Below are 25,409 nucleotides of genomic sequence, written 5' to 3'. Positions count from 1 at the left end.
CACAGGCAACATATTTAAATAACATTACCAAACCCAGTCCCTTCTGCCAAAATGTTGAGAGGAGATGCTGAGTGCTAAAAAGGTTCAGAAAGGGAATTGACTAAGGTGGTATAAAGTGTTCCATTTTGCAAAGAATAATAAAAATGAAGAAATGCTTATAAACTATACCTGAAAAAAGTGTAAAATTCAAATCAACACAAAGAACAATTGAAGACAGACATTTTAATTAGTCTGTTTACACCATCCATCTATTAGAGTGGCCTCTGACACTCTGCTGCATTTTATTTCTTATTAATATCGTATACATTTCGTAGATATGCTAACCTAACGATTATGTTACTGTAAGTCCAGTGTTGTGGAGGTAACCAAGGGCCCTCGTTACCTGCCATTCTGTTGAGGCTGGAGGATATCCAACAGAAGCTGCTTAACTTCGCTAGGTGACAACTGGTACAAGTCCATGGTTGGCTTGTTTCCACTGCGGATCTGTAGTTCATACTCCATAGCATGGATGATCCACCTGAAACAAAATGGGAAGCATGAATCAATAACTCTTGAAATAAATCTCCTTGTGCTTCTCTTGGTAATGCCCTTAGCAGAATAAAGAAAGGGCCGTTTGAATTTCCTGAACCATCGATATAGTTACTTCTGTCAAGATTGTGTGACATGATCAGGCTCTTAAAAGTGAGGCCTGCTCTTGCACAGGGGGTGAGGTTGTAAAACATGAAAATAGGCAATTACTTAGGTTGTTACCAAGTGAGATTTTACCAGTTCAGCCTGATAGTATTCTGTATACAAACAGCTACCACACTGTATTTTCTTAATACTAGATACATGCCAAAGAAAAGGGACATAAACAATGCATTTCAATACGGGCTGAGATACACTATTATGTAAATATCCTTTCCCAGGAATGACAAGCGTCTTTTATCAATTTTTCTTACTTTGCAGTTATTCTTTTGGGATGGGAGGGGACAGAGAAGTACCTGTCTTTGAAATATAAGGACACAATTAGTTATAACTTGATTATAGTCATACATTAAAGAATGTACTGTAACCAACAGATGTCAGAAGAGCCAAATATTTAATTATTTTATGTTTAAGTAATTTTATTTTTTGAGAAGCTTTTAAAAAGCATTTTTGCAGTTTCATCTTACTTCTTTCATTTACTGTATTCTGAGGAAAGATAAACTAGTTATGAAAACCAAAAAACAAACAAACAAACAAAAACCTCTGGAAATAATACTGTGCCTTAGGGAACCAGAACTCTGCACACCATTAGGAAAAGCCAGGGAATTACTTTCACCCAGTAGATTCCTATGCTTTATCCTGAAATCCCTCGGTGAACGCCGAACAACAGACAGACAGTGCAGCGCGGTCCTGGGGAGCCTGCGCCCACGCTCACCCAGCCCCTTCTCCCGAAGGGAGGCTCTGCGGAAGCCAGCCCACCGAGGGAAACATCTAGATGAAGCAATGAAGATTTAAAGTGGCTAACTCACGACACCCAGATACAGCATTATTTTTCTCTTGATACACTTCCTTGAAAGACAACTCGCAAGGCCTTGTAAGTACAGAGATGAAAAAGGTAGGTGGGTGTATTCAAAAGATTAAAGTCTGTCTTTCTGCCAAGACTGGTTTGCAAAACAACAGTGACACATCCTCGTGGGATGACTAATGTCTCTCAGTGCAGAAGATGGTAAGAAAAAATGTTCATGCTTCCCAGCTGACCCAGAGGTGGTATCGACCTGGCATATCTCCCTTCCTGCTGGGCCAGGCCACCGGCCATAAGCTAAAGGGTATCAGTTCTGAGACTGCTCCAATCTCCACTGCCCTTGGCTAACACAACTCTCAGCTCTTCCTACCCTCTCCCCTATTCTTTCTTGTTGCCATTTCTCGAAGTTGGGAATTTAACTAGTCTGCCAGTCCATTGCAGAGTATGTGTTGTAAAACACTGAGATAAATTATAGAGTATGAGAGATACACAAAGCTAGAACATAATTTTTTTAAAGAAATTGTTACTATTATCGCTGATACTATATAACAAATATTTAATAGTTGTTCCTTGATAAGAGCAATAAAGATGATGAAGTATTTGCAAGCAACAAATGTTTGAGAGCTTCCTGATATATACAACAGAACATGTAACAGAATTAAGATTTACCATTTGTATTCTCTAATCAGCTGAAGAGAAAAACTAGACTAAACTTTTGTTATTGGCAAAGATGAGGATGTCTTTACTTGACCATCCTCATTATTGACTATATTTAACTAAAATGTTAAACAGGCATAAAAGTAACAAAAACAACTATTTTGGATGCTTTGATGTTAAAGTTGTTTATGAAATTAGCTGTTACAACATGTCAGTTATAATATTCAGTGAACCTCTTCTTTAAATAAAAAAGTTCTATTTTTATGTTATAAAATAAAATTGTCTTCTATTTATTATTTGATTCTATTTTATTTATTTATTTAGATTTAAAATTTACATTTGAGGCGGCCTAAAATAATGGAAGGAACATTGGATTAAAAATGTAAGGCTTGCCTGCTGGTCTCCTCAGCAAATCACTGGAAGGAAAGGTGGGGTGGGAGGTTCTGCTCTAGAGAAAAGTGAGTTAAGAGACACAACCACTAATGCCATGTGTGAGTCTTATTTTAGATCCTGACTCAAAAACAGACCAACTGTAAAAAATCACTTTGGGGAAAATCAGAGAAATTTGAATAAGAATTGGGTATTTGGTGATATTACGGAACTACTGGCAATTTTGGGGGGTGTGATAATGGCATTGTGATTATTAATGTTCTTTTTAAGAGATATATAATCACTGACATATTCATGGGTAAAAGTCGAATGTCTAGGATTGCTTTGAATATACTACAGCAAAAAAAATTAAAAAAGAAATATAAAACAAAAGTGCCAAATGTAAGCAACTAACAATTGCTTATATGGGAATTTACCAAATAATTTACCAAATAATTCTGTTACTACACATTTACAATTCTTCATAATGAAAAGCAAAAACGCTAAAGACAGAATGAAATACTAATTCTGTCACTTACCAACTGTACCCTATTAGCAAATTATTTTTCAAATGAGAATATTACTATTACCCATTCAACTTTATGAAATTGTTTTGAGGAACAAATAAGACAATGTATATAAAAAGGCTTTTGATAGTCTAAAGAGTCAAAAAAATGTTAGCAAACTCCTGTTATGTGACTTCTCAGACTCAGTTTAGAGGAAGGTAATATAAATTTTTAATTCAAGTCTTGGAGTTACTTGAGCAAGTGCCACATTCAATTAACTTTAGGAGGTATCTTCTTCTAAAATAAATAATGTTTTTATTTGTAAAAGGCTTACTTTTTAAGGTCCTCCAATAACTTGAGTTATTAAAACTAAATATAGTCTATCACATTTATCTTTTAAAATCTTTAGTACCATATGCAAAGGTAGCTGGAGATCTAAAAGTTTTCCCTTGGGCTTCTTCCTTCTATTTACAAAATCTCAGCAGTCCTGTGAGCAAATTACAGAAAACATTGTACTCAACAATCCTTAAAGAAAAAGTGACTGTTTTTCATTCATTCAAGCACGAATGAATATAATCTATTTATTGTATAATTAAAATATGTTTATCCATTCAAAAATATTGGCCACACTAATCTTTTTACACTTTGGAATTCTTTGAAGAATTCCAAAGACTAAAATAAGGATAGTAAAACAACCTTAGACATGAACTATTAAAATAGCTCTTAGAAGCTGGGTGTGGTGGCTCATTCCTATAATCCTCACACTCTGGAAGGCCAAGGCAGGAAGATTCCTTGAGCTCAGGAGTTCGAGACCAGCCTGAGCAGCAGCAAGACCCCATCTCTACTAAAAACAGAAGAAAATCAGCCAGGCATGGTCGTGTACACCTGTAGTCCCAGCTACTAGGGAGGCTAAGGTAGGAGGATAGCTTGAGCCTAGGAGTTCGAGGTTGCAGTGAGCTATAATGTTGCCATTGCACTTTAGCCTGGGTGACAGAGGGAGACTCTGCCTCCAATAAAAAAATGAAAAAATAAATAAAAATAGCTCTCAGAGACCTAGAGAAAGTAGATTACCAAGTGAGTAACACAGTTAAGAAAACCAAGGACATTTTATCCATTTTTAGGACTACTAATCAAGAAGGACAAAAAACGTGATTTGACAATTTCAGTGTAAAAGCACTTAAATGCAAAATTGGGAAAGAAAGAAAGCAAGCAAATGTTGAAAGTCAAACGAATGAAGGTGGTCCATGGACTACATCTTTATAAAGTCAGTCTGTCTAAGGTACCAGAGACATGCTCTACTTGCCAACAGGCAAATGGGAACATGGCAGCTACACAAGACGGACCCGATCAACCTTCGTACATATCAAGGTTTGACTTGAGGACAATGAATTCCTCAGGACTACAGAGAAAGTGCAAAGGGGTGGGCTAGTATTCCTGTAAAGTCCTGGAAATAAGCTTATCCTTCTAAAAACTCTCTTGTTTTGAGGTTATAAGAATACTGCATGTGTATTGGCATTTTTCTTTCCAACATGCCCCAATCAAGGAATGAAATATAAAATAAAGTACATGGAAATCTGACACCACCGGTAAACCAGAATGGATAACATTTTCTGAAAAAAGGCCATAAAGAAGAGCACTGATCCTTGGTGAGAAATAATTTTTTAATGATCATTTTGAAATTATTTCAAAATAGTAAGGATTTGCTAAATTTGCTATTAAATGAGTGAACGAATGACTCTCTGTGCAAACATTTTACTAAGCCATGTGTAATGAACTGAATTGTATTCTACTCCTGCCCCTCAATTTATGTGTTGAAACCCTAACCCCAATGTGATAATATTTGGAGATGGGAGTCTTTGGGAATAATTAGGTTTAGTTAAGGTCATGAAGGTGGGACCCTTATGATGGGATTAGTACCCTTTGAAGAAGAGATACCGGAGAGCTCTCTCTTTCTCCACCACATGAGAATACTGGGAAAGCAGCTGTCTGCAAGCCAGGAAGAAAGCCCTCACCAGAACTGAACTGGCTGGCGCCTCGACCTTGGACTTCCCAGATCCAGACTGTGAGGAAATAAATTTCTGTTGTTTGAGTCACCCCACCTATGGTATTTTCTTATGGCAGCCCAAGATGACTAATACACTACATAACAGAAGATGGGAAAGTTGCAAGAAGAGACTTTTTTCCTTGATTCATATTAATATGAAGAGGGTGACAATTTGGTGAGGCAAACTGAGCTGCTCATTTGGTGACTGGAGAACACCAACTCACTCAGTCTACCCTGATCCAGTCATCACAGAACAGAGGCAGGAGAGCTCCATCATCTCACTTCCTTACAAAGACCTTTGAATGAATATCAGAAACATGCTAATGAATTTGAAGCTGTAATTATCTTCTCTTTCCTTACTGCACAAGCAATGTTATCGTCTGGCACCTAAGACACCAGTGGCCTGCTCTAAGCGTTGGATGTATGATCCACAGACGCAGTTCCGTGCATCAGAGCACAAGATATGTCTGGATCAAAATTACTTACAGAAGATGTCCTGGCAGTGTGAAAAGCAGAGATGAAAAAGGCTTGATAACACATATCCTCAGGGGTTATCTCGCACTAGAACCTGACTGACAGACCTGCAGCAGAAAGCAGTTGATTGGAGGTCTTTACAGTAATGGGCCTGTCAGGAACGTGATCTATTTCAACAGGAAAGCTGGAGCACAAATCAATAGTGAGACAGCAAATCAAATCATTATCAGACTAGAATACCATTCCTGTGAGCAGGTTAATTTTGTTCACTGGAGTACCCAATAGCAGCAAAGTTGAAGAAACTGTATTAGGAGGATTAACCTTGGAAAAAAGAGGAAAGAAACATGGTGCTATCGGTTTAAAAGCAATTGAGGCAGTGGGTGATGTAAATAAATACATTTTTTTAAAAACCTCAGGGAGAGAGGTTAAACTACAGAGATAAAAGTGTATGTAGTACAGGGGAATTGTGGGTAAGATGGACCATGGCTAAGGCCATGTTCTTATTTCTTGTGTCCAACAGCCTAGTGAATGTTGGCATTCCAAGAAGAAGATGGTATCAAAATCTGATTGAACAATCTCTTTAATCATAATTAACATAACAGAGGGAAAATAATACAAAGCCAAATGAGAATGAATCTGAGATGCTTTGTCATCCTGTAACAGAGTAAAAAAATAATGTATTCTATAAATCTCCCCAGCTTTCTTTTAAAATTGTGCTACAACTGCTACAAAACACAAAGGACTAACTTAGAAGCAGCCACATGTTCAACAATTTATAAGAAATTTGCCATTGAAAGACTCTATAAATGAATAATTTGCTCACCAATTTTAAGCAAACTAAAAACCTTCCAGGGACTAATTCAAGTAAAAGTTGTAAAGAAACGTACTGGGTACGTATTTGCTGCTGCCAGTAAACAAACATGCAAGGGGGCCGCTCACTTAGAGGAGCTGAGGCCTTGGTAAAATTTATTAAGGATGAAGTGCAATAAAAACACACCACGAGACACGGCAGTGTCTTTTCCCCTTCAGAGGGGCACTATCACAAGCCCAGACAGGACAACAACTACAACTCCTGAAGCTGTCTGATAACCTGAGCAGAAACAGCACTCTAAAACCCTTCTGCCAATGTGGTGGAAGAGCACTGTGGGTCATAGGTCTGAGGGGATTTTAGAGTGCTTGCCACGGGTTTCACGAAGTCCCACCAAGTGACAGAGAGGTGACATCGTGTCAGATGGCAGGGGAGACTCCCAAAGGGATCCTGAGTTGGGGTTGCTATATGAGATGCTTTAGATCATTCCACTGGGCCCTGAAGGAGAATCAACCATGGCTGAAAGGGTCGCCTCCTCCAGGGTGAACATCTCCTGTGGGAGCACAGGGCCTTTGCAAACCTAGGACCAGAAGACAGGAGTGAGTACGTGTGTTTGTTGGTGTGTGTGTGGGGGTGTGGGGGGCCTTCTATGGATTCTTAAGATGTGTAGTGTGTATAAAGAACTCCCCGGAGGTACCTCTTCTCCAAAAGCTGTAAGAGAGAAGACCTCAAATTATCAAATGTCACATCGATAATGCTGAAGCTGTACCCTCTGCAAAACATCTTCGCATTTGTTACCCAGAATCACCACAATCCAATGAGGAAGCCAAAGTAGGGATAGCCTCACCGTTTTATAGACCAGGGAGCTGGAAGAAGGGGTGAGGAAGCATGAACTTTGCTGTCATTTACACTCGTTTCAAATCCTGGTTCTTGGTCCCATGACCTTGGGCAAGTTACCTTGCAGAATTTATTTCAAATTGCTTGTCTATAAACTCAGAGTTTTTATGAGGATTACATGAGATAACCCAGGGGTCAATCATCCGGAACATGGGACTTCAGTAAACATTAGATCTCTTCCTCTGAGGATAAGAAAGGATAATTCATTTGCCCAAGATAGTCACTTAACTTAGTGGCAGAAATGGAAACAAAATTCAAGTCTTTCCACTTATAACACTCATACTGGTGGTTTCCAGAGAGCTGAATTAGGTGACAAGGGTGGTTTTGCCTTAGGGGAGTTGGCAAATTTTCCTTAGAGGAATTAAATGGCAACTGTCTACGCTTTGCCCTCATCCCATCATCCTTCCCTTTGCTGGCTCCAGTAAACAGCACCACGGGCCCCGCGCATGTTCGCTAATGACGTCTGAGACTGGCTGTGAACTGGGAACACAGGCATCCGCCATGCAGCTACACAAGAGAGAGTCTTCAGGAAAATACTGCTTCCTCTATAAATACCAATCTTGAAAATACAATCAAATAAATAATTTTAAACTGTTGTTATACTTTGCTTCCTAAGCCAATTTTGATCCAACCATAGGCAGGAGGATCTATATTTTAAAAACTTTTTTTGTGTGGTTAGTATGACAAAACTCTCCATTTGCCAGAGGTATCCTACAATATTACAAGGAAATAAAAAGCTTGATCTAAACCTCTCAACTTTTCACAGCATCTTAATAGATCTCCTGCAGTATACAAGGGGCCAACTTAGCAGCATCCTCATTTCTTTGATCTTGTGATAAATAAAAGTGCAAAATCTCACTTATTATGTTTGCTACCTTGTAACTGTGGTATGCCTTACACTGTAAAATGTTAAGACAGTACTGATCCTAGATTGGAGGGCTGACAGACAAAAGACAAAACCCATCTGGAATCTATGGCACATAACTGCTATGTGAATAGTTCAATATAACACAGATCATAAGTCAAAATCATGTAGAAGAGACCACAGAGGTCATGAGGTTCTAGAAATACACACTGAAGCCTGTTTCTGGGAGATAATGGCAACAGTACACAGGAGCAAAACATGCAGAAAGTACTGAGGACTGAAGACCAAGAACCCTGGAGTAAGGAAGACCTGGGTGTAAATCTCAGTACTTTTGCAGTCACCTACGCTCTCGAGTCTCAGTGTCTTTACTGTAAAATGGGGGTCATAGTGCCTACCTCAACGTTGTTGCAGGGATTAAATCAGGCAATATGTGTGAAGAATGTTTTACACATTGCCTAGCACGGAACAGACATGCAACAAATAGTATCTGTGGTTATGACGATGGAGCAAGGGGAGGAGGATGGTTTACTAGCGTCATCTTTTGAGTGCAATGACCACGTGTTATTCATACTTGTCTCCTCTTAGATCTTCACTGAAAACACTGCTGAGAGACATCCATTCTAAGGCAACCTGTCCTATACTCTGATGTGAGTAACTGCACCGTTCCATTAGTAAATGAATGGAGAAAAGTGCTACATCCTGACATCTTCTATATGTATGACCAGACTTTTCATATAAACAAGACCCTATTTAATTTGGTCATTTCCTGAAGGATGTGACTTAAATCTTCTTTTACACTTAATTCCAGTATCATGTGTCACAAACCATGTGCATTTATCAAAATCAAAGGAGTCCTTTACTTCTCTAAGAGTACAGAGACATGCTATCTTTTGTTTTCCTAACTTCCCCATCACTACCTCAAAGCAAGTCACATGACCCTGCTTATATCCTATATATTAATCAATCAAATATTTGTTGAGCATCTCCGATGAGCTAGACTGTGATACAGATAGGAAGTAATACAAGATCTAGTCCCTGTCCTTAGCAGAAGTAAATTTCTTAAATAAATCACTCCTCATTAAAAAATATTCAACTGCTCCCCAACTAAAAATGTTCCAGTGATGAGAGCTGACCCAGTGAGACCTGCGTAAGAAGGAACGTGCATGATGAGTTGGGCAGGGACCTTGGTAATGGCAGGCGGCTATGCTCACCACTATCCCAACATACAAGGACATTATTAATACAATGAGAATATAACGTCGCAGGTCCAGAATAAATTCCAGAACAGTGAATAATTAAGGTTTCATAGCAAATTTCTTCTGCTACTGTTAAACACTAAGTTACATGCTGCCTCCTGACATTTTTATTTTGGGTGACACATAGTTTAAGGAAAAAGTGTATGTGAGTCTCCTGAAAGGCATTGAACATATAGAATAGCACCTATCAGAACAGGAAGAAAGCTATTTTTAGAATAAACTAAACACACACTCCCATTAATAGAAAGAAGCTTCAGGTCAGATTTGAATTCAAGAAAGGAAATTACACGGAATTTGTGAGAAGACATAAATTAGCCGAAATGCTGAATAAGCAGTAAAGGAAAAACTACTAGAGACTGAAAAACATAGCAGTGTAAAATCTTGGGAAACTGTTTACCTTTACTCTAAGGCTTGGTTTGAGCCTTGGCAAGGATGACTACCACTTGAAGAGGCTCTCCCGACTAAAACATTTATCACAAAGATTGTGCTTTCAAAGAGTTATGATCTACACTGATTCTGTCTCAGAGAAATGCCTGAGTCTGTGACTATAATACAGTACTTTCATACCATGTATGAAAGAATCACATTTCTTTTCATTTAGAGTCAAATCACATGAAAAGACCCATTTCTGTACCCTCATATGTAGTCAGGAGGTTGGAGTTGAAAATATTAGAGCAAACCAAGATCAAACAAATCAGGATATAATTCAAAGTTCTTATAATTGATTTGGAATACCTCTGAATCTTTGAAAGAAACAATTTTAAGGGATAAAAATGAAGGCCAAGTTCTATGCCGGTACAGTAATTTACTTTCAATCAAAAAAAAGGGGAGATAAAGAATGGGAAATTCACTTGAAATATGCTATAGTTGAAATCAGGCAAATCATTTAGCAAATAATAAGCTAAACTAAAACTGAAAAATATAGCTTAGAAAGTAGAAATCTCCTAAAGCAAATAATCAACACCAATTTGATGTATATTTCTCAGATACTCTCCACACATCCATTACACACATATAGGTATGGTATTATTATTGTTCCTTTATAAGAAGTGGAATAATACATTTACGATTTACTTTGTTCATTTAATCTATCTTGGACATTTATAAATATCAGTATATCGAACTTCATCTTGTTCACTGTCAGGGCTGCGTAGCATTTTACTATATGGTTATATCATCATTTACCCAAACTGTTTCCTACCGATGAATGCCTAGGTCATTCCCAACGTTTCACTATTTTAAACAGCGCTGAAATGAAGACTGCTGCAAAATATGTCCTCATGTACTTGTGTGAGTCTTACTGTAAATTCCTAGGGTGAGAACTGATAAATCAAGAGGTATGCAGATACTGCCAAATAAGCAATGAGTTTTCTACATGTAATTTTGAAGGAAGACATGGATAGTAATTTTTCAGAGTAATTTTTTTATATTCACATGTAAGATTAAAAATAAGAAATGAAAGAGAAATTGAACCAACAATTAACAGAAAAGGAAAACAGTAACCAAAAAGCATGGTCAATAAAAAACATGAAAAAGAATGCAGGAATAAGTCAACATGTAAAAGAAATAGCATAAATATGAAATATATTTCTATTAAAAGATAATATGCATTTATTAAATAGTTAATACTATGGTACTGTACACCTAAAAATGGTCAAGATGGTAAATTTTATGTTATGTGCTTCTTATCAAAATAAAAAAGGCATTTTAAGATTATATTAAAAATAAATTCAGCATACATGCTGATTATAAATAATATATATATACACACACACACATACACACAGAAAATTATAAAAGAATACTGAATGCAAAGAGGTAGAAGACAGTATACCAAGCTAATAAGGACAGATACAGAAAGCAGGCATGACAGTAACATTAGACAAAAGGTAATTCAATTGTTTTTTTTAATGCATGGTAATGGTATCCTGGTTATGTTTTTAAAAAGTCCTTATCTTTTAGAGATACTCACTGAAGTAGCAACAGATTAGATGATATAACAGATTTGCCTTAAAAGATCAAGGGCGGGGTGTGGGTGGGGAAGGTAGCAGACGAGGGTACCGGTGAAATGAGATTGGCCATATGACGGTGTTGCTGAAGCCAGGTGACAGTATGGGCACACAAGGCTCTATTATACTGGTCTCTATATTGTAGATGTTTGAAATTTCTTTTTAAAGCTGTAAAGCAATACATGACATAAAGCTATATTGACAAAAGCTATGAAGTAACATGGATACAACAAAGTTTTAAAATATATACAGCAAAACTGATAAAAATGCAAGGAGAAATTGACACATCCATAATTATAATGAGAAATTATTAAGACTTTCATTAATCAAGTATCAAGTAGAACAGAAAATCCAATTGTATAGTTAGCAAGCTATATACACTCACACTCACTCACATGCACGTTATATATTTGCACCCAACAGACAATCTATGTTCTCTGCAAACACTTGAGGAGCACCCCCCAAATTTGCCACCTTATGTTACTCTATATGCTCAGGTTATCATTTGACTCTTTGCAATTAGGACATTTTCACATGATACTTATACAATTAAAAATATATTTTAAAAAGAAATGTTTATACTTCATTAGCTTGTCATAGGCTTTTAAAACATGTCTCATTTCATTTTCACGTAAAACAAAGAGGCTGGAAGTAAAGTGAGGCTAGACAGGCGCGGGCATTTGTCCCAGGTTCCCGAGACGATCGAGGGCGGTCAGAAGCGGGACTCAGCCGTTCGACGCCAGAGCCTAGCCAACTCTCCCTGTGCCACGCTGCCTCATGAGATTCCTGTTTAAGAAGATTCAAGATCACCGGAGCCTTACTTTCAACCCTTTCTCCAAAAAGAACACTTAAAATATTAAAAATTAAAAATTAGAATTTGGTAGAAAATGATGCAGAATATTCTTAAAACTACTAAATTTTTATCTGAGTGTGTCCTCTTGTCACTTAGTTTTACTGAAAATCCTTCTTCTCTTAAGGTTTATTCATTTTATTTATAGGGACGTTTACAAGTATTGTGCTTAGTGCTTTACATGGTGCAGCTGCTGCAATCCCTGGAGTCTGGTTTTACCAGAGAACAGAGTTGCTCTCACGATGTCTGACTTGGGAGTTCCACAAACGTGAGGACTCTTGCAGGCCACCAGCATTTATTTCTTCATACCACCAGAAGTTGCCTCCGTGGTTTGGGGAAAGATGCACTTTTCTAAATACACACCAGCTACCTGGAGCATCGCTTCGCTTAGAGAGGCCCAGTCTGCGGGAGGACAACGCAAACAGTTCTCTGTATGCAAGCGCAAAGCCCTTTACTCACCCGATCCGTATTTTCAGCATGCCCCTGAATAACTCGGGGTTGTTGGAGATGATCCAGCCAATGTGGATGACCAGTTCCTGCTGGATGACCGCTTCTCTCTCATCGTGGGTGTTGCACTTATAGTAAATGATGTTCTTAATCACACCCGGAGACAAAGGGTTAGAGATAACCTCTTCTTCATGGCCGAAGGCACCCAGAGTTACCTATGAGTGGCAGAATTTTATTGTAAAAATCTCCTAGCTGCTAAAAGATAAAAAAAAAAAATTCAAGGCTCAGGATGACTGGCAGGCTGAAATTACTCTATACAAGCTGGGAATTAGGTAGAATAACTGTTCCTGGTATTTATTAAAATGGCTTTCAAAGCGTGACTCCCACCGGAATTCAAGATGGTTCACAGTCTAGTCTAAAATATCAGGGCAGGTGAGGGTCCCGGTTAGGGGAGTGGGGGTGAGTGGATAAAAGCAGGGAAGGAATATAAATAAGTATTAAGATAAAATTATTCTGAATAACTTTAGTACTAGAAACTCCCCAGAGAAACCAGAATACCTTGAGTAGTTTTACTTTACTGCACAGTCTACACAATTCAGCATATGAAAGATACACTCTTTGGTTTTTCATAGTTTCTCAGGCAGAACCTTTTGCTCTTTGGCAATACTGCAGCCTTTCAAAGGCAAGGTCACAGAGTTCTGTGTGGCCCTCACTTTTCCTGGCAGGACGGCTGAAATCCGTGGTGCTAGATCTCTCACCTGGGGAGGGGAGGGACAAGGCTGCCCACAAGCCTGGGGAAGGAGAAAGCACAAAGGGAAGTGGCAAGGAAAACCCAAAGCAGAAAAGTGCCGCTCAGGCTGGCAAGAGGAACACTCTGGTGTCTTTCTCTCCTTTATCCCGGTACTGTGCCTCTCGGAGGGCTCTGCAGCCCATCCCACCTCCTCACCTCCTTCCCTCTCTTTTCCACGCGCAGTGATAATTGTAAGAGGCAGGAAAAGAACAGCATGCGAAAGGGCACTTGTGTTTTTCGGGGGGGACAGAACAGGGGTCTCTTGCCATGCAGTGAAAACTGCACTGCTGGTTTATTAGCTCATAAGTGGTACCAACCAGTTAGTCCGAGTGTGATTCCTTTTATTAAAATGTCAGTGTGTAAAGAAGAAAACAAACAGAAGGCATATCCTTGCCTCTGGAACCTAAGATGACTAAACCACAGTTTGATTCCAGAGAGCTTGAGGTGCTCTGAATGTACTTTGCAGAAACAATATTACTTCAGTCCTCAGGGCAGCATTTCATAAAGGTACAAATGCGAACTTTGAATGCTCCGTTCTCATTTTTTTGTAAAGAGGCAAGGTGCTGCCAATGAACGGACGTCATGCATTTGGTCAGGAAGCTGAGCTACTGGCCTCCCAGGCTTACCCTGCTCTGCAAGTGGCCGTTACCGTGGGAGACGCGTTCGTCTGATGGGCAATGGTCCAGGCACAGCCTCAGGCAGGCTCTGAAGCTTCCAGGACATGGGGGCAGGGTCTCAGGACCACAGGCTGCAAGCCCTCTCTAGACACTGTACAGAATGGATGTGACCAACCCTAACCCTCCTAGTGTCAGGTGCCAGTGACCTCAAAGATCTCCGAAACCTTCTGAATGTTCACAGGCAGTAGAATTAACTCTATTTCAGAAGTGTTACGGGGACCTAAAACCCAAGAAAAATAGCTTCCCAAAGCCTGTTTAACTTTCTTTCAGAGGTAGCTTGGTCGAGGGCAAAAACACAAGACTCTGTGGCTAGAGTAAGAATTCTGGTGGGGGAAGGCACTAGACAAGTTACTTCCTGTACTTTGGTCTGTTTTAGCTGATAAATGGGGATGAAAATTCTACCTCTCAATAATTTGGAGAAAACAGAGAAAATAACATATATGAAAAATGATTGAACTTTTTCTCAGTTTATTATTTTTGTTATTAAATATTACAGAAAAATAGCTTATTATTCTAACATTTCAAAAGCTAGATGTCAGGATAAAATAATTTCAATCTTAATGAATTAAGAGCCCGGGAATTCTGAGCAATGAGTTGATTCCCTTAAAGAGAGTTAAAGTACTATTACGAAGGCTCATTTTATCTCTAGATTAACTGACGGGAAAACACAACAAAGCACATATATTCCCAGAGAAGAGGAAGAAAAGAACCAGGTTCTCACTCTTAATGAAAGGATGATCCAGCCATATAATTAAAGCTTATAGAAAACAAAACAAAAAATGAGCAGCCACATCCCACTCCACGTACCCACATGCACCGGCTCAATTCAACCCACATTCACCAAGCGCCCAGTCCAAGTCAGGCCCCATGCTGGGCACGCCGGGACGTATACTGGACAAGACTTAGGCTCTCACGTCGAGGGCTCACAGCCTGCCACGAGGTGAGAGACACACATTCAAATGAACTGGGATCCCGGACAGATTGTGAGAAGTGTCGCAGGCCTATTATGAGAACCCAGAGGACAGAGAGGCCAACTGGAGATGGCTAGGTGACCGAGTAGGCCCTGGTGAATGGGGAGGAGCCGGGGGAAGAAATGGCCTAGAGGGTGCAAGAACTGGGAGCAGCGCTGGCACACAGACCCCGCTCTGCCTGAGCGCCAGTGCGTTTCTAAGGGGCAGGAGCGTCTCATGCAGAATAGAAGGGGAAGGTGCCCTTCGCTATTCGCCTGTCTGTGCGCTGCCTGTCCTAAACCTGTCTGGAGCACTTCAGTAGCTATTATTTCATTTTCTACGTCAGCATCTACACTAATCTCACGTTAACACAGGAGTTGAAAATTAACAGCGCTAAGGTGCAGCAGGAAAAAGCGTGGCCCGTTTAATAACTATGCATCTTTAAGACTAGATTTTGCTTGGAGAAGGAGCCTTTTGTGGAAATGCCTGAGCCATTGTTAATCTGGAGAGGCCTGCCACACTGAGGCTTGCCAGACTTAAAATTAAGGGTCTTACCCACAAAACTTTGCGAATATGACTAAGTCAGTGTCTGAAAAGCACATACTTACCTGTTTGCCCTGCACTAAAACATTAGTAATGGATGGGGCCAGGCTGTCCACTACTTTACTTAAAAGACTTGCTGCACGGCGTACAACCGACCTGGGGGCGAAGAAGAGAGCAGGCCAGATGTTCACAAATCTAAAAGATGATGAATCAATGGGCCCCTGACTGGGGAGCCTTAAAAATATACACGGTTGGGTCTCCACAAAGGCATTTGGAGGAAACTGAGCCCAAGACATTGAACCTAACCCTAAAATTTCCCAGACTGCAGGAACCAGGGAGGAAGGCCTCACCTCTACGCCAGGCTGCGCCAAGAGCATTATTGGTGCCATTACCAGTTTAAAAAGAAAGAACAGGGCGCCAACTATTCCTTTGACTGAGCAGGGGGCTATACGGGGAGCAAATCAGAGGGTATTCTGATTTTGCATTAACGAATCCATTATTAAGGCCATCACTGCTCCATGTGACCTGTCGTCTTTCTTTTGGTGCCTAGAGAACCAAACACCCTGGATTAGAGGGTTCGCTTTGTACTGAATTTTAGAAAGTGCTACAATGAAATACCAGCACTTTTTTTTCTTGATAAAGCCAGAATGTTGGGAGAAGGAATTCACACTGCTATTTTTACATTACTGAAAAAGTCTTAGAATGTAGGGAGAACAGGTTTTTTAAAGCATAGCACATGCAATATGTAAGACTTTTTTTTCCTCAAAAGTAAAAATTCATGTGGAATTTAAAAAATAAAATAAAAATGTAGGTTTGATACTGGCTGTAATATTTTTGTATTTCAGGATACCCACAGACACTGACCTATAAAAACATTTATATTCCTTAATCTCAACATAGATGGACTAGAAGAAAATTAAGTTGATAACTGATAAAGTTAGTGAAACAAACACTTCCTACTTCTAAAGAAGCTTTCGCCCACACGCTAGAAGACCAGAAGACATTTTTGACCCTCAGAGTGCAAATAAGCCCACACGTTTCAAGCAGCTCGAGTTTCCAAATTCTGTGCATGTTACCTGTTTCCCATGTACCAGAAAAGTAGTAATGTGTGGGGCTATAGAGGAAGAAAATTTCTGGGTAAACGCAGCCCCGTAGCGTACCGCCAACCTGCGTGTGTCAGTAGAAGCCATAAAAGGGAAAATAGAGTAAATAAAACTTCCAAGAGTTTATTCTTTTAAACATAACAGTTTTGCTAGTTAATGGTTTATCTAAAATGCAAGTGTAATACATAAGGCAAGAATAGGTTTGCTTAGCCAAAAATAACACTATAGACCACATTTGAAACTTATTGATTAAAAAGCAACATCTATTGGCTTGCATGCTTTATTGTCCTAAGAATTTACCATGAAAATTTGAGAGGTTTAACCGTAGGATTATGTCATTATTTCTTCTGGGTAGGAATGGTATATTTACCACAGAAACAGAGTTGAAATACTACTAAGTGATCATTTTGCCTAATACCCCTACTCTAGGGATTAGATGGAGGCTCACTGAGGTTAAGGGAGTTTCTTATGATATTGCTTGAGACTTTTAAAAAAATTAGATAAGAAGTCATTTTAAATATATGTGTATATATACACACACACTTACTTTTAACATTTTTTAGATTCTGTTAGTAAATCTATTAGAATTGCATCAAAATGCAGAAGGCCATGCATTTAGGTTTTCCTACCCATTTTGAATTTAAACAACTTTATCTAAACTCACCCACTTTTAAAAAAATTCTGGGAAGAGACTACCTCTGTACAACAAATTGGTTATTTTTCATGAAACAACTATAATTACTGGGATTCATTCAACTTAAGTGATAAGAGAACAACCTTCTATGTATGTTATTTTTGCTATGATGAAAGGAAACATTGGTTTCTTTTCATGGCCTTCTATGATAACAGAAAAGGTTTCCTAAATACAAAATAGAAACTAAAGCATCTTGCTGGGACAGAGGAGGTGCAGAGCAGAAAAGAGTCTTCAGCATATCATTCCAGTGAATACTCTTCAGGTCCAATCCTCCGTAAAACGGAGATCTTTATTCCTAGACTCTTTTTATTTGGGAGAGTCATACTACAATGGAATGTTGGCATCTAGAAAGTAGACAGAGTCATGGTGCTATAACCTCAGAGTTCAAAACTAAAAATTAGGGTGAATAACCATCTTTAATATTGGACCATTATCTTTAAGCTAATAAATATGACAACACAAAAATAAAACATAATGACAAGGACGCTAATACAAACCAAAGTTTTTTGCTGCCAGCTCTTCTATAGACTCTCTCAATGTGATCAGAAACGGTACCTAGACATTGGATAATAGAGTCTTTGTTGAAGAAAGCTCTTAATTAAACACATAACATTTATTGCTTTTTAAAAAAAAAATCACTCTTGAACTTTCATTGTATTCCATTAGAGTTGACATATCTATCCATTAATGTTCTGAACTACCTGACATATTTAAATATATAACCCAAATAGATAGATTGTGAGTGTCTCCAGCACTTGTTTACTATTTAGTCTGAGTATATGATTTCGTTGAATATTTTATTTCCTGAAATTCAATTGTTTTCTTAATGAACATGCAGTCTAAACTTTTACAAATATAAATGTTATTTTAATTTACTGTAGAAAATAGAAAAACAGAATATAGTAAAATAATTAGCAAACTGAACAAATACTGTAGACTCTGAGTACATATGACTCTTCACTGATGTGTTCAATGACACCTTACTGAGGCCCTATTCTGTGCAAGGGACTATGATCATCCCAACATACATTAGAGCTCAAAAGATACCACAGGGCTTCATTTTGTGGTTGTTGCAAATTGCATGTGGTCTGGCCTGTAATTGGTTTTGTTAGTAAATCAACAATGTGACAGGAAAGAGTACCAAAAAGGAAACAAAGATGAAAGAACAAGATCTTTAACATTTTACCCTGAACTTATTTTTATGGCCTTACAACAAATTAGACAACATTATATTCAGATTGTGTAGATGCTTATGATTTTCAGTGTATCATAAGGTTTTATAGATTTAAAATATTCAAAGTCTTTCAAATATCTAAGTAAAAGATGAATATTTATTCTCATTTATAAAAATAGCTTTAAAAATGATTCCCTCAGCATTTTCATTGTAAACTATTTTATATAAATTTTGTTTTATTTTAAAGCACTACTAAAATAGCCATTCTGAATTCTAGGTTCCTAAATGAAGTGTTCGATTTTTTAAAATCCTATTGTTTTAGCTAAAATTCAATTTTCAATGAATGTCCCAAATATAATTGAGATTCTGCTTATACTTACAGTTTTAAGGCTACTTAGAAACATACGGGATTCTTTTTGAAATTTGCTTAAAGTTCTTCTGCCTTTAACGAGCTAAGAATTTAAAATTAATTTACATGTAAACTCAAGAAGGTTATCTCTCAGCTAAAATAATGCAAAAACTAGACCTCATTTGAATAAATAATTATGTTCAGTTCATTACCAGAACTACATATATTATTAATTACAGTGCTGTTTAGGACTCTGACTCAATTTTCAATTTAACGAAATCAACATGCACCTCTGAAGAGAGTATTTTCAGATGAGCCAGGAAACTTTGAGTAGCTAGACATTAACTACTTGAAATGTATTCTATATTATCCTGTATTATAAAATGCCAGAAGCAGACCACGATGTAGAACAACTCAAGGATTCCTTACAGTTGTGACTCAACATACAGGTGTGAATTTGGGGGATAAATGGGTTTCATCCTTAATGCAGAGTGAACACAGACATGATTAGAAATGATTTATTTTTATTAACCATCTTCAGAGCACAATTCTATTAAATGCCATGTTCCATTCCAAATGGCTGCTTCAGATTATAAGGAAGCTAATTTTTATAGACATAAAAATTCAATATTATTCTGGAAAACGTACAGAAAATAAAACTGGAAACAGAAATTGTCCTTAAACAACTATGGAATTCATCAGAGGTTAACAGTCACAGGCTCCAACAACGTTCCGACAGTCAAAGAAACAGTCAGGCATCACTGCATGAAAGGCATTTAGCAGCTCATACATCAGTCCACCCCATTCTAGGGGGCACGAATGAATGTTTTCCATTCAAAAGTAAAAAAATAAAAGCTTTAATGGAGGAGAAAATAAATTGTAACATTTTAGTGGATTTTTTTTAATGCACATTGATATATGTTTAAGAATAGAGAGGTCCTACCATTTAAAATTTTCTCCTAGACATGTATTCTTACCTTCCTTTGTGATGAAGTTGGGGCCTTCTCTTTTGAGCAGTATCCCCAGCAGGACAGCTTGGCTCGCAAGACAGCTGCAGTCCTGAAAATATAAATCATGGGGAGGAACTCCAATGAAGCGAGTACAAGAGTTGCTACGGGGTAACTCATCACAAACCCGCATGATACAGAGAAGAAACACTCTGCTATGGAATTGAGGAATGATAAAATGCCACGATACAATACTAAGCATAAGATGACATTATACAACTATTTATCCTAGAACTCTTGGTGACAGAGGGTAGCCAAACCAGCTTCCTAGGGCGATAGAATTTAATAATCGCATTTTCTGGAAAACAAGTTCAGCAATAGACAGAAAATACTTTGTCTACAAGCGTTAATTCAGCTACTCTCTGAGAGCGGTTGTTTAACCACTCCCTTCTTGATTCTACTTATTTGTAAATGGAAGGCCATGCTGCTATCGACCTGTTGTGAAGAGATGGGTAAGAGGAGGGACATGTGGAGAGTGTTTGTTGTATATTAGGGTACTGTGCTGTGTGCTTATGCCTATTACATCATATTCAAGCTCATGTGGATCTGTATAATATTGCCCAGTAACAAGGACTAATGATGTCTGGAAGGATATATGTTTAGTCTACATGCTCAAATTTCTATGGCTCAAATAAGATGTCACAGTGTTTATAGTTCTACCGGGAGAATTTCATTTTGTTGAATCTGCATACACCCTACCCCTGCCCTTCTAAAATGCAAAGAATCTTAGTAAAATATTAGGTTGCTAATATATTCACGTGGATGTAGCCAGAGGACTGCTTTCTTCTATGAGGAGACTTAAAGCAAGCATTAGATCGAAATGCTGGGTAGGAGAGAAGACTGGAATGGGAAAGAGAGACAGGGCACGGAAGGAGAAATTTGGAGAACCCAAAGGCACTACCATTGACTTAATTTCTTTAATGGCTCACACATTACTTTCATATCCAAGACAACCCATTCGTCTGCACTCCGTAAGCACCTCTGAGATACCCATGCTAACGTCAGACCAAGAGAACAACCTCTCATTACTGTCCAGGTGGAGACAGGCCATCCACCTCCAGATTAATTGCTACCTTCTCTGAGAAGACAAACAGACATCTGGCCTGACTCTGGGAGTTCCTGCTCTGGCAACCTCACTTAGGGCCATGTGGAAATTGTATCTTCCTCACATTCAGCTTTTGAAGAATTTCATGGGTGGGTTTGTTTTTCCACTCAGTAATGTTGATCTCTGGTTGCTGTTCCAGCTTAGGAGCATTAGGGGTGCTGCTTTGACGTTTGACTTTTGAATGTTTGGGAAGTTCTAGCTCCTCAAAACTCTTAAATTCTGGAAGCCTGGAAATAAAAAGAAAAGGTTTTAGATTTCCTGCTTTTCTAATGTAATTGCAAGAAACACAATAACTAAATAACCCAAAGAGACTTACTCTTCCGTCTCACTGATTCGTAGGAAGTCAAGCTGTTCTACTACAGCTCCAGATATTAGCGTCTGAAATGAGATAGAGAAAAGATTCAGAACTCTTAGATTTATCAAGCTACACTCTTATGGTTTGTGCACTTTTCTGTATTTAAGTAATACTTCAAAAAGAGTTTACTTAAAAAATACATACATTTCTGAAGTAATTTCTTAAACAAGCATTTTAAGGTCAGAAAGGTTTCCACATACAACAAAACCTCCTAAAATAGAATATACACATCAAGTTCCATTTATGAGTCATAATGAATAGGAAAGTCAACATGAGATGAACTCGATGTTCTTAGAATTTGGGGCATTTATTTTAAGTTGAATTTAAAATAATTCAGTTCCTATAAAAATGTTAACAAATAAAAATTTGAAATAAAAAATAAAATATTAAAATTGTTTTGGGAAAAGACAGTGTGAAATTGCACTTTACATTCTGCTACTGTAATACATTTCAGAGCCATCTGACGGTGGGATGCGGCCAGGTCTCCATGCTTCAGGACCACGAAGGTATTGATTATCAGGCCAGTGCTTCTCTGCGTTCTGGCACATGGCAACCCATATTTGGTCGTTTTATTTCCCATTAGTTCCCGATTATAGGTTGAGCAAAGTAAATGAGTTCAAACTCAAACACAGTTTTTGTTTGTCTGTGGTTCATGGGGAACAGTGTAAATGAATGATAACCTACAATGATTTTTAACATTACGTGTCACTTCTAATTATCTAATGAATTGTCAGAGAAAATTGAGAAATGTACTGCATAAAAAGAAGCCATAAATTATTATTTAAAAATAAGGCAATTCTTTAATTATGACTGTCTACATATATTATTTTCTCTACCTTCTCACTGCTTATTTTAATTGTGAAGAAACAGGACACAGGGAGCGTTGCTCTTGGCTAACCACCCAGAGCAGTGCTGCCTTTTCCGCTAGTGGAAGCTCATAAACAAAGTGGATCATCTGCATAAACCCTTTTAGAGCCGGCAGGATGGACACATTAACAGCCATCATACTAGGGACCCCTACGGAGCAGAGTGAGGATGGCCACACCTGTACCCGATCGGCACGTTTTTATTGGCTCAACTATACTCAGGTCACTCTTGGGCTGCGAGCTCCCCGAAAGCAGGGCCTGTGCCTGGGCAGAGAGCAGTACTGAGCACAAGGTTTGCTGAATGGTATTTCCTGACATGTAGGCTCACATCTATACATCTTGTCCTTTAGTTAAATCATTTGTTAGATAAAGATTTATTGAACACCCACAAGATGCCAGGTACTATGCTAGGTATTGAGGATAGAGCCTGAACAAATCACACAAAGTCCTTGACATCTAGAAATTGACCTTATGGGTATATGCAGGGGGTAGACAATCAACAAATCACATATATATACACACACACATATACACCACACACACACGGTCATGTACTGCTTTACAACTGAGATACATTCTGAGAAAGGTATTGCTAGGCAATTTTGTTGCTGTGTAAACATGATAGAGTATACTCACACAAACCGGGATGGGATAGCCTACTACACACCTAGGCTATATGGTGTAGACTACTGCTCCTAGGCGACAAACCTGTACAGCATTTGTTAAGTGTTTGTGTATCTAAACACAGAAAAGGTACAGTAAAAATGTTATATATATTGTCCATTATTGACCAAAATGTGGCACATGACTGTATATGTATATATAAAATTATATTATCGCATATGTTATTAACATATAGTTGTATGTATTTATTATGTCAGATGGCGAGAAGTGTAAAATAGAAAAAAGAAAGGTCGGGGATGGGGAGTGCCAGGGCAGGGAAACAGGAGGTGGCAGCTTAGCCATTTTATATGGGTGATCGGAAAAGATTCCTCTAATAAGGTAACATGTAATCTGAGACTGAAGGAAGGACTGTAGTTAACAATATGTATCTGAGGGAAGAGTGTACATGGCTGAGGGAATAGCAAGTACAAAGGTCCTGGGGCAGGAGCACACTTAAATAACTTGTAGAAGCAGTAAGGAGGAAAGCGTGGTTGAAATAGACTAGACAGGGGAGATGGTAGGAGAGGAAGTCAGAGACACAGGTCCAGACCATGGAGAGCACATAGACCATTTGAAGAACTTGGGTTGTCACTTTGTATGAGAGAGGATGTCACTGGAGGCTTATGATACATAACATAATCTAACTGTCTACGACCAGGCAGAGTATGAAGAGTCTAATTGTCTATGTCTAGCAGGAATTTGGAAGATGACTACAAAAATCTAGATGAGAGATAATGGTAGCTTGTATTACGATGTTAGTGCTAAAGGTGAAGGAAAGTGGTTAGATTATGGATATAATCTGGGGATAGAGAAAACAGGATTTAACAATAAATTGTAATGTCAGGTACGAGAGAAAGGAAAGAGTCAAAAATTACTTAATTATTAAAGCTGATAGCTAATACTGAAAACAGAAAATTTTTGTCCAATAATTTCCATTTTTATTAGCTTACTCAACCTTATATTCTAATTCATACCATAAAATAAATGTTTACTCTGAGTTAATAGGCAAATGCTAAATTCCATTAATAGTCTCTAGAGCTTTTGGTAAAAAAATTCAGTTGCTTGTAGAAGCTCCTAAATTAATTTTATAAAAAAATATACTCATGATCAATTTGTTAGGCATTAATACCTTAGTTCTGATGGTAATTAAATAACTTACTATTGCTATGTGTGTGTCAAAGGCAATACTGAAAAAGGTATCCTACTCTGAGACACTCAGTCGTGTGCCACCAGGTCCTTTCCAACGGAACATCCCACCTAAGACTGCACCCCTGCCCATCGCTCTCCCCACCTGGCTTTGTTTTTTGTCAGGCCCCCCTGCTAGAGCAAGTCCCACGTGGTCAGAGACCGTGTATACCTATTTTCCACTATATCCCCAGTGCCTAGAGTGGGAGCTCAATAAATATTTGTTGAATCAATGAAGCAGTATTTAAATGTTTCCCACAGACAGCAGTGGTGAGCAGAGTATCTGGGAATGCAGAGGAGTGAAGCTTGGCCTGAGGGAGTCTGCAAACCCACAGGGGGAAGCCGGCATGAGAAACCAGCTGCACGTAAAATGAAGTAAGTGAGAGTTCACAGACAGGTTCAAGCAAGCGCCACACAAGCACACTGGAAGGCGAAATTATTAATTCCAGTCCTGCAGGCTTCACTAAAGGGGAGACATTGACCTAAGTTGTAAAATTAAAGTATGATGTAGATAGAAAAAAGGAAAAAGGCAACTCTAAAATATAGTGACGGCATGGGGGGCCCCAGCTATAGTCAGAGATTTTGAAAGTACCCAGGATGCGCGGGGAGTGGAAAGCATGGCTGGAAACAAGCTGCCTGGACGGGTTCCCGGGCAACGAAGCTGGGAAGGGAGGCTGAAATCCCAGCGATGAGGGAAACTGCAGGTCAGGGGCTAAGGAAATTTGACAGGCCCTGAAATAAGATCTAAGAGGAGCATACAACTGCCATTTTCACTTGCTGTATTAACGAGAAGATAGAGGCTGGAGGGTGAGGGAAATGAGAAGTTGTCTATGAGTATAGAATTTGAGTCTTGCAGGATGAAAAGAGCTCTAGAGACTGGTGCACAACAATGTGAGGTACTTAATACCACTTAAAAATGGCTAAGATGGTAAACTTTACGTATGTTTAACCACGATTTTTAGAAAGATGGCAAAGATCTTCCAAAATATTGGTGACATTTTGGATGACTGCTGATTATAAGCCTAGAATAGAACAATTATTTACTTATATTTTGTTTTTGATAAAATACTTTTAAGTAAAAGAGAGAAGGCAAAAAGCAAAAACATGAATGCTAAACTTCCATTTACGTTTGTTTAAATGTAAACCTCTTTGGATCATGACAAATCAAACCACTGAGCTCTCTCTCTTCTAACCTCTGAAACACAACTAGGAATGGAAGAAGGGGAGGGGTGGTGAAGATACATCGAATATGCTGCTGACAGGACAGGGGTGGGAGT

General features: G+C 38.5%; 1 protein-coding gene across 1 annotated transcript in view; it reads right to left on the bottom strand.

Moving 5' to 3' along the window:
- The window catches only part of PHKB (phosphorylase kinase, beta), a 252,022-nt gene that overhangs the window by 9,293 nt on the left and 217,320 nt on the right, over window positions 1-25,409 (bottom strand). Inside the window, exons 20-26 of the mRNA XM_012653961.1 lie at window positions 21,380-21,441; window positions 21,128-21,290; window positions 19,929-20,010; window positions 17,926-17,983; window positions 15,697-15,787; window positions 12,684-12,886; window positions 383-517 (exon numbers count right to left, since the gene is read on the bottom strand). Of these exons, the coding sequence (XP_012509415.1) occupies window positions 383-517; window positions 12,684-12,886; window positions 15,697-15,787; window positions 17,926-17,983; window positions 19,929-20,010; window positions 21,128-21,290; window positions 21,380-21,441 (794 nt within the window). The remainder of the gene's footprint in view (window positions 1-382; window positions 518-12,683; window positions 12,887-15,696; window positions 15,788-17,925; window positions 17,984-19,928; window positions 20,011-21,127; window positions 21,291-21,379; window positions 21,442-25,409) is intronic.

Source organism: Propithecus coquereli, unplaced genomic scaffold, assembly GCF_000956105.1.
Source record: "Propithecus coquereli isolate 6110/MARCELLA unplaced genomic scaffold, Pcoq_1.0 Scaffold436, whole genome shotgun sequence".
NCBI lineage: Eukaryota > Metazoa > Chordata > Mammalia > Primates > Indriidae > Propithecus > Propithecus coquereli.
The sequence above is the reverse complement of the archived record's forward strand: the minus strand, read 5'-3'. Positions and strand labels throughout refer to the sequence as shown.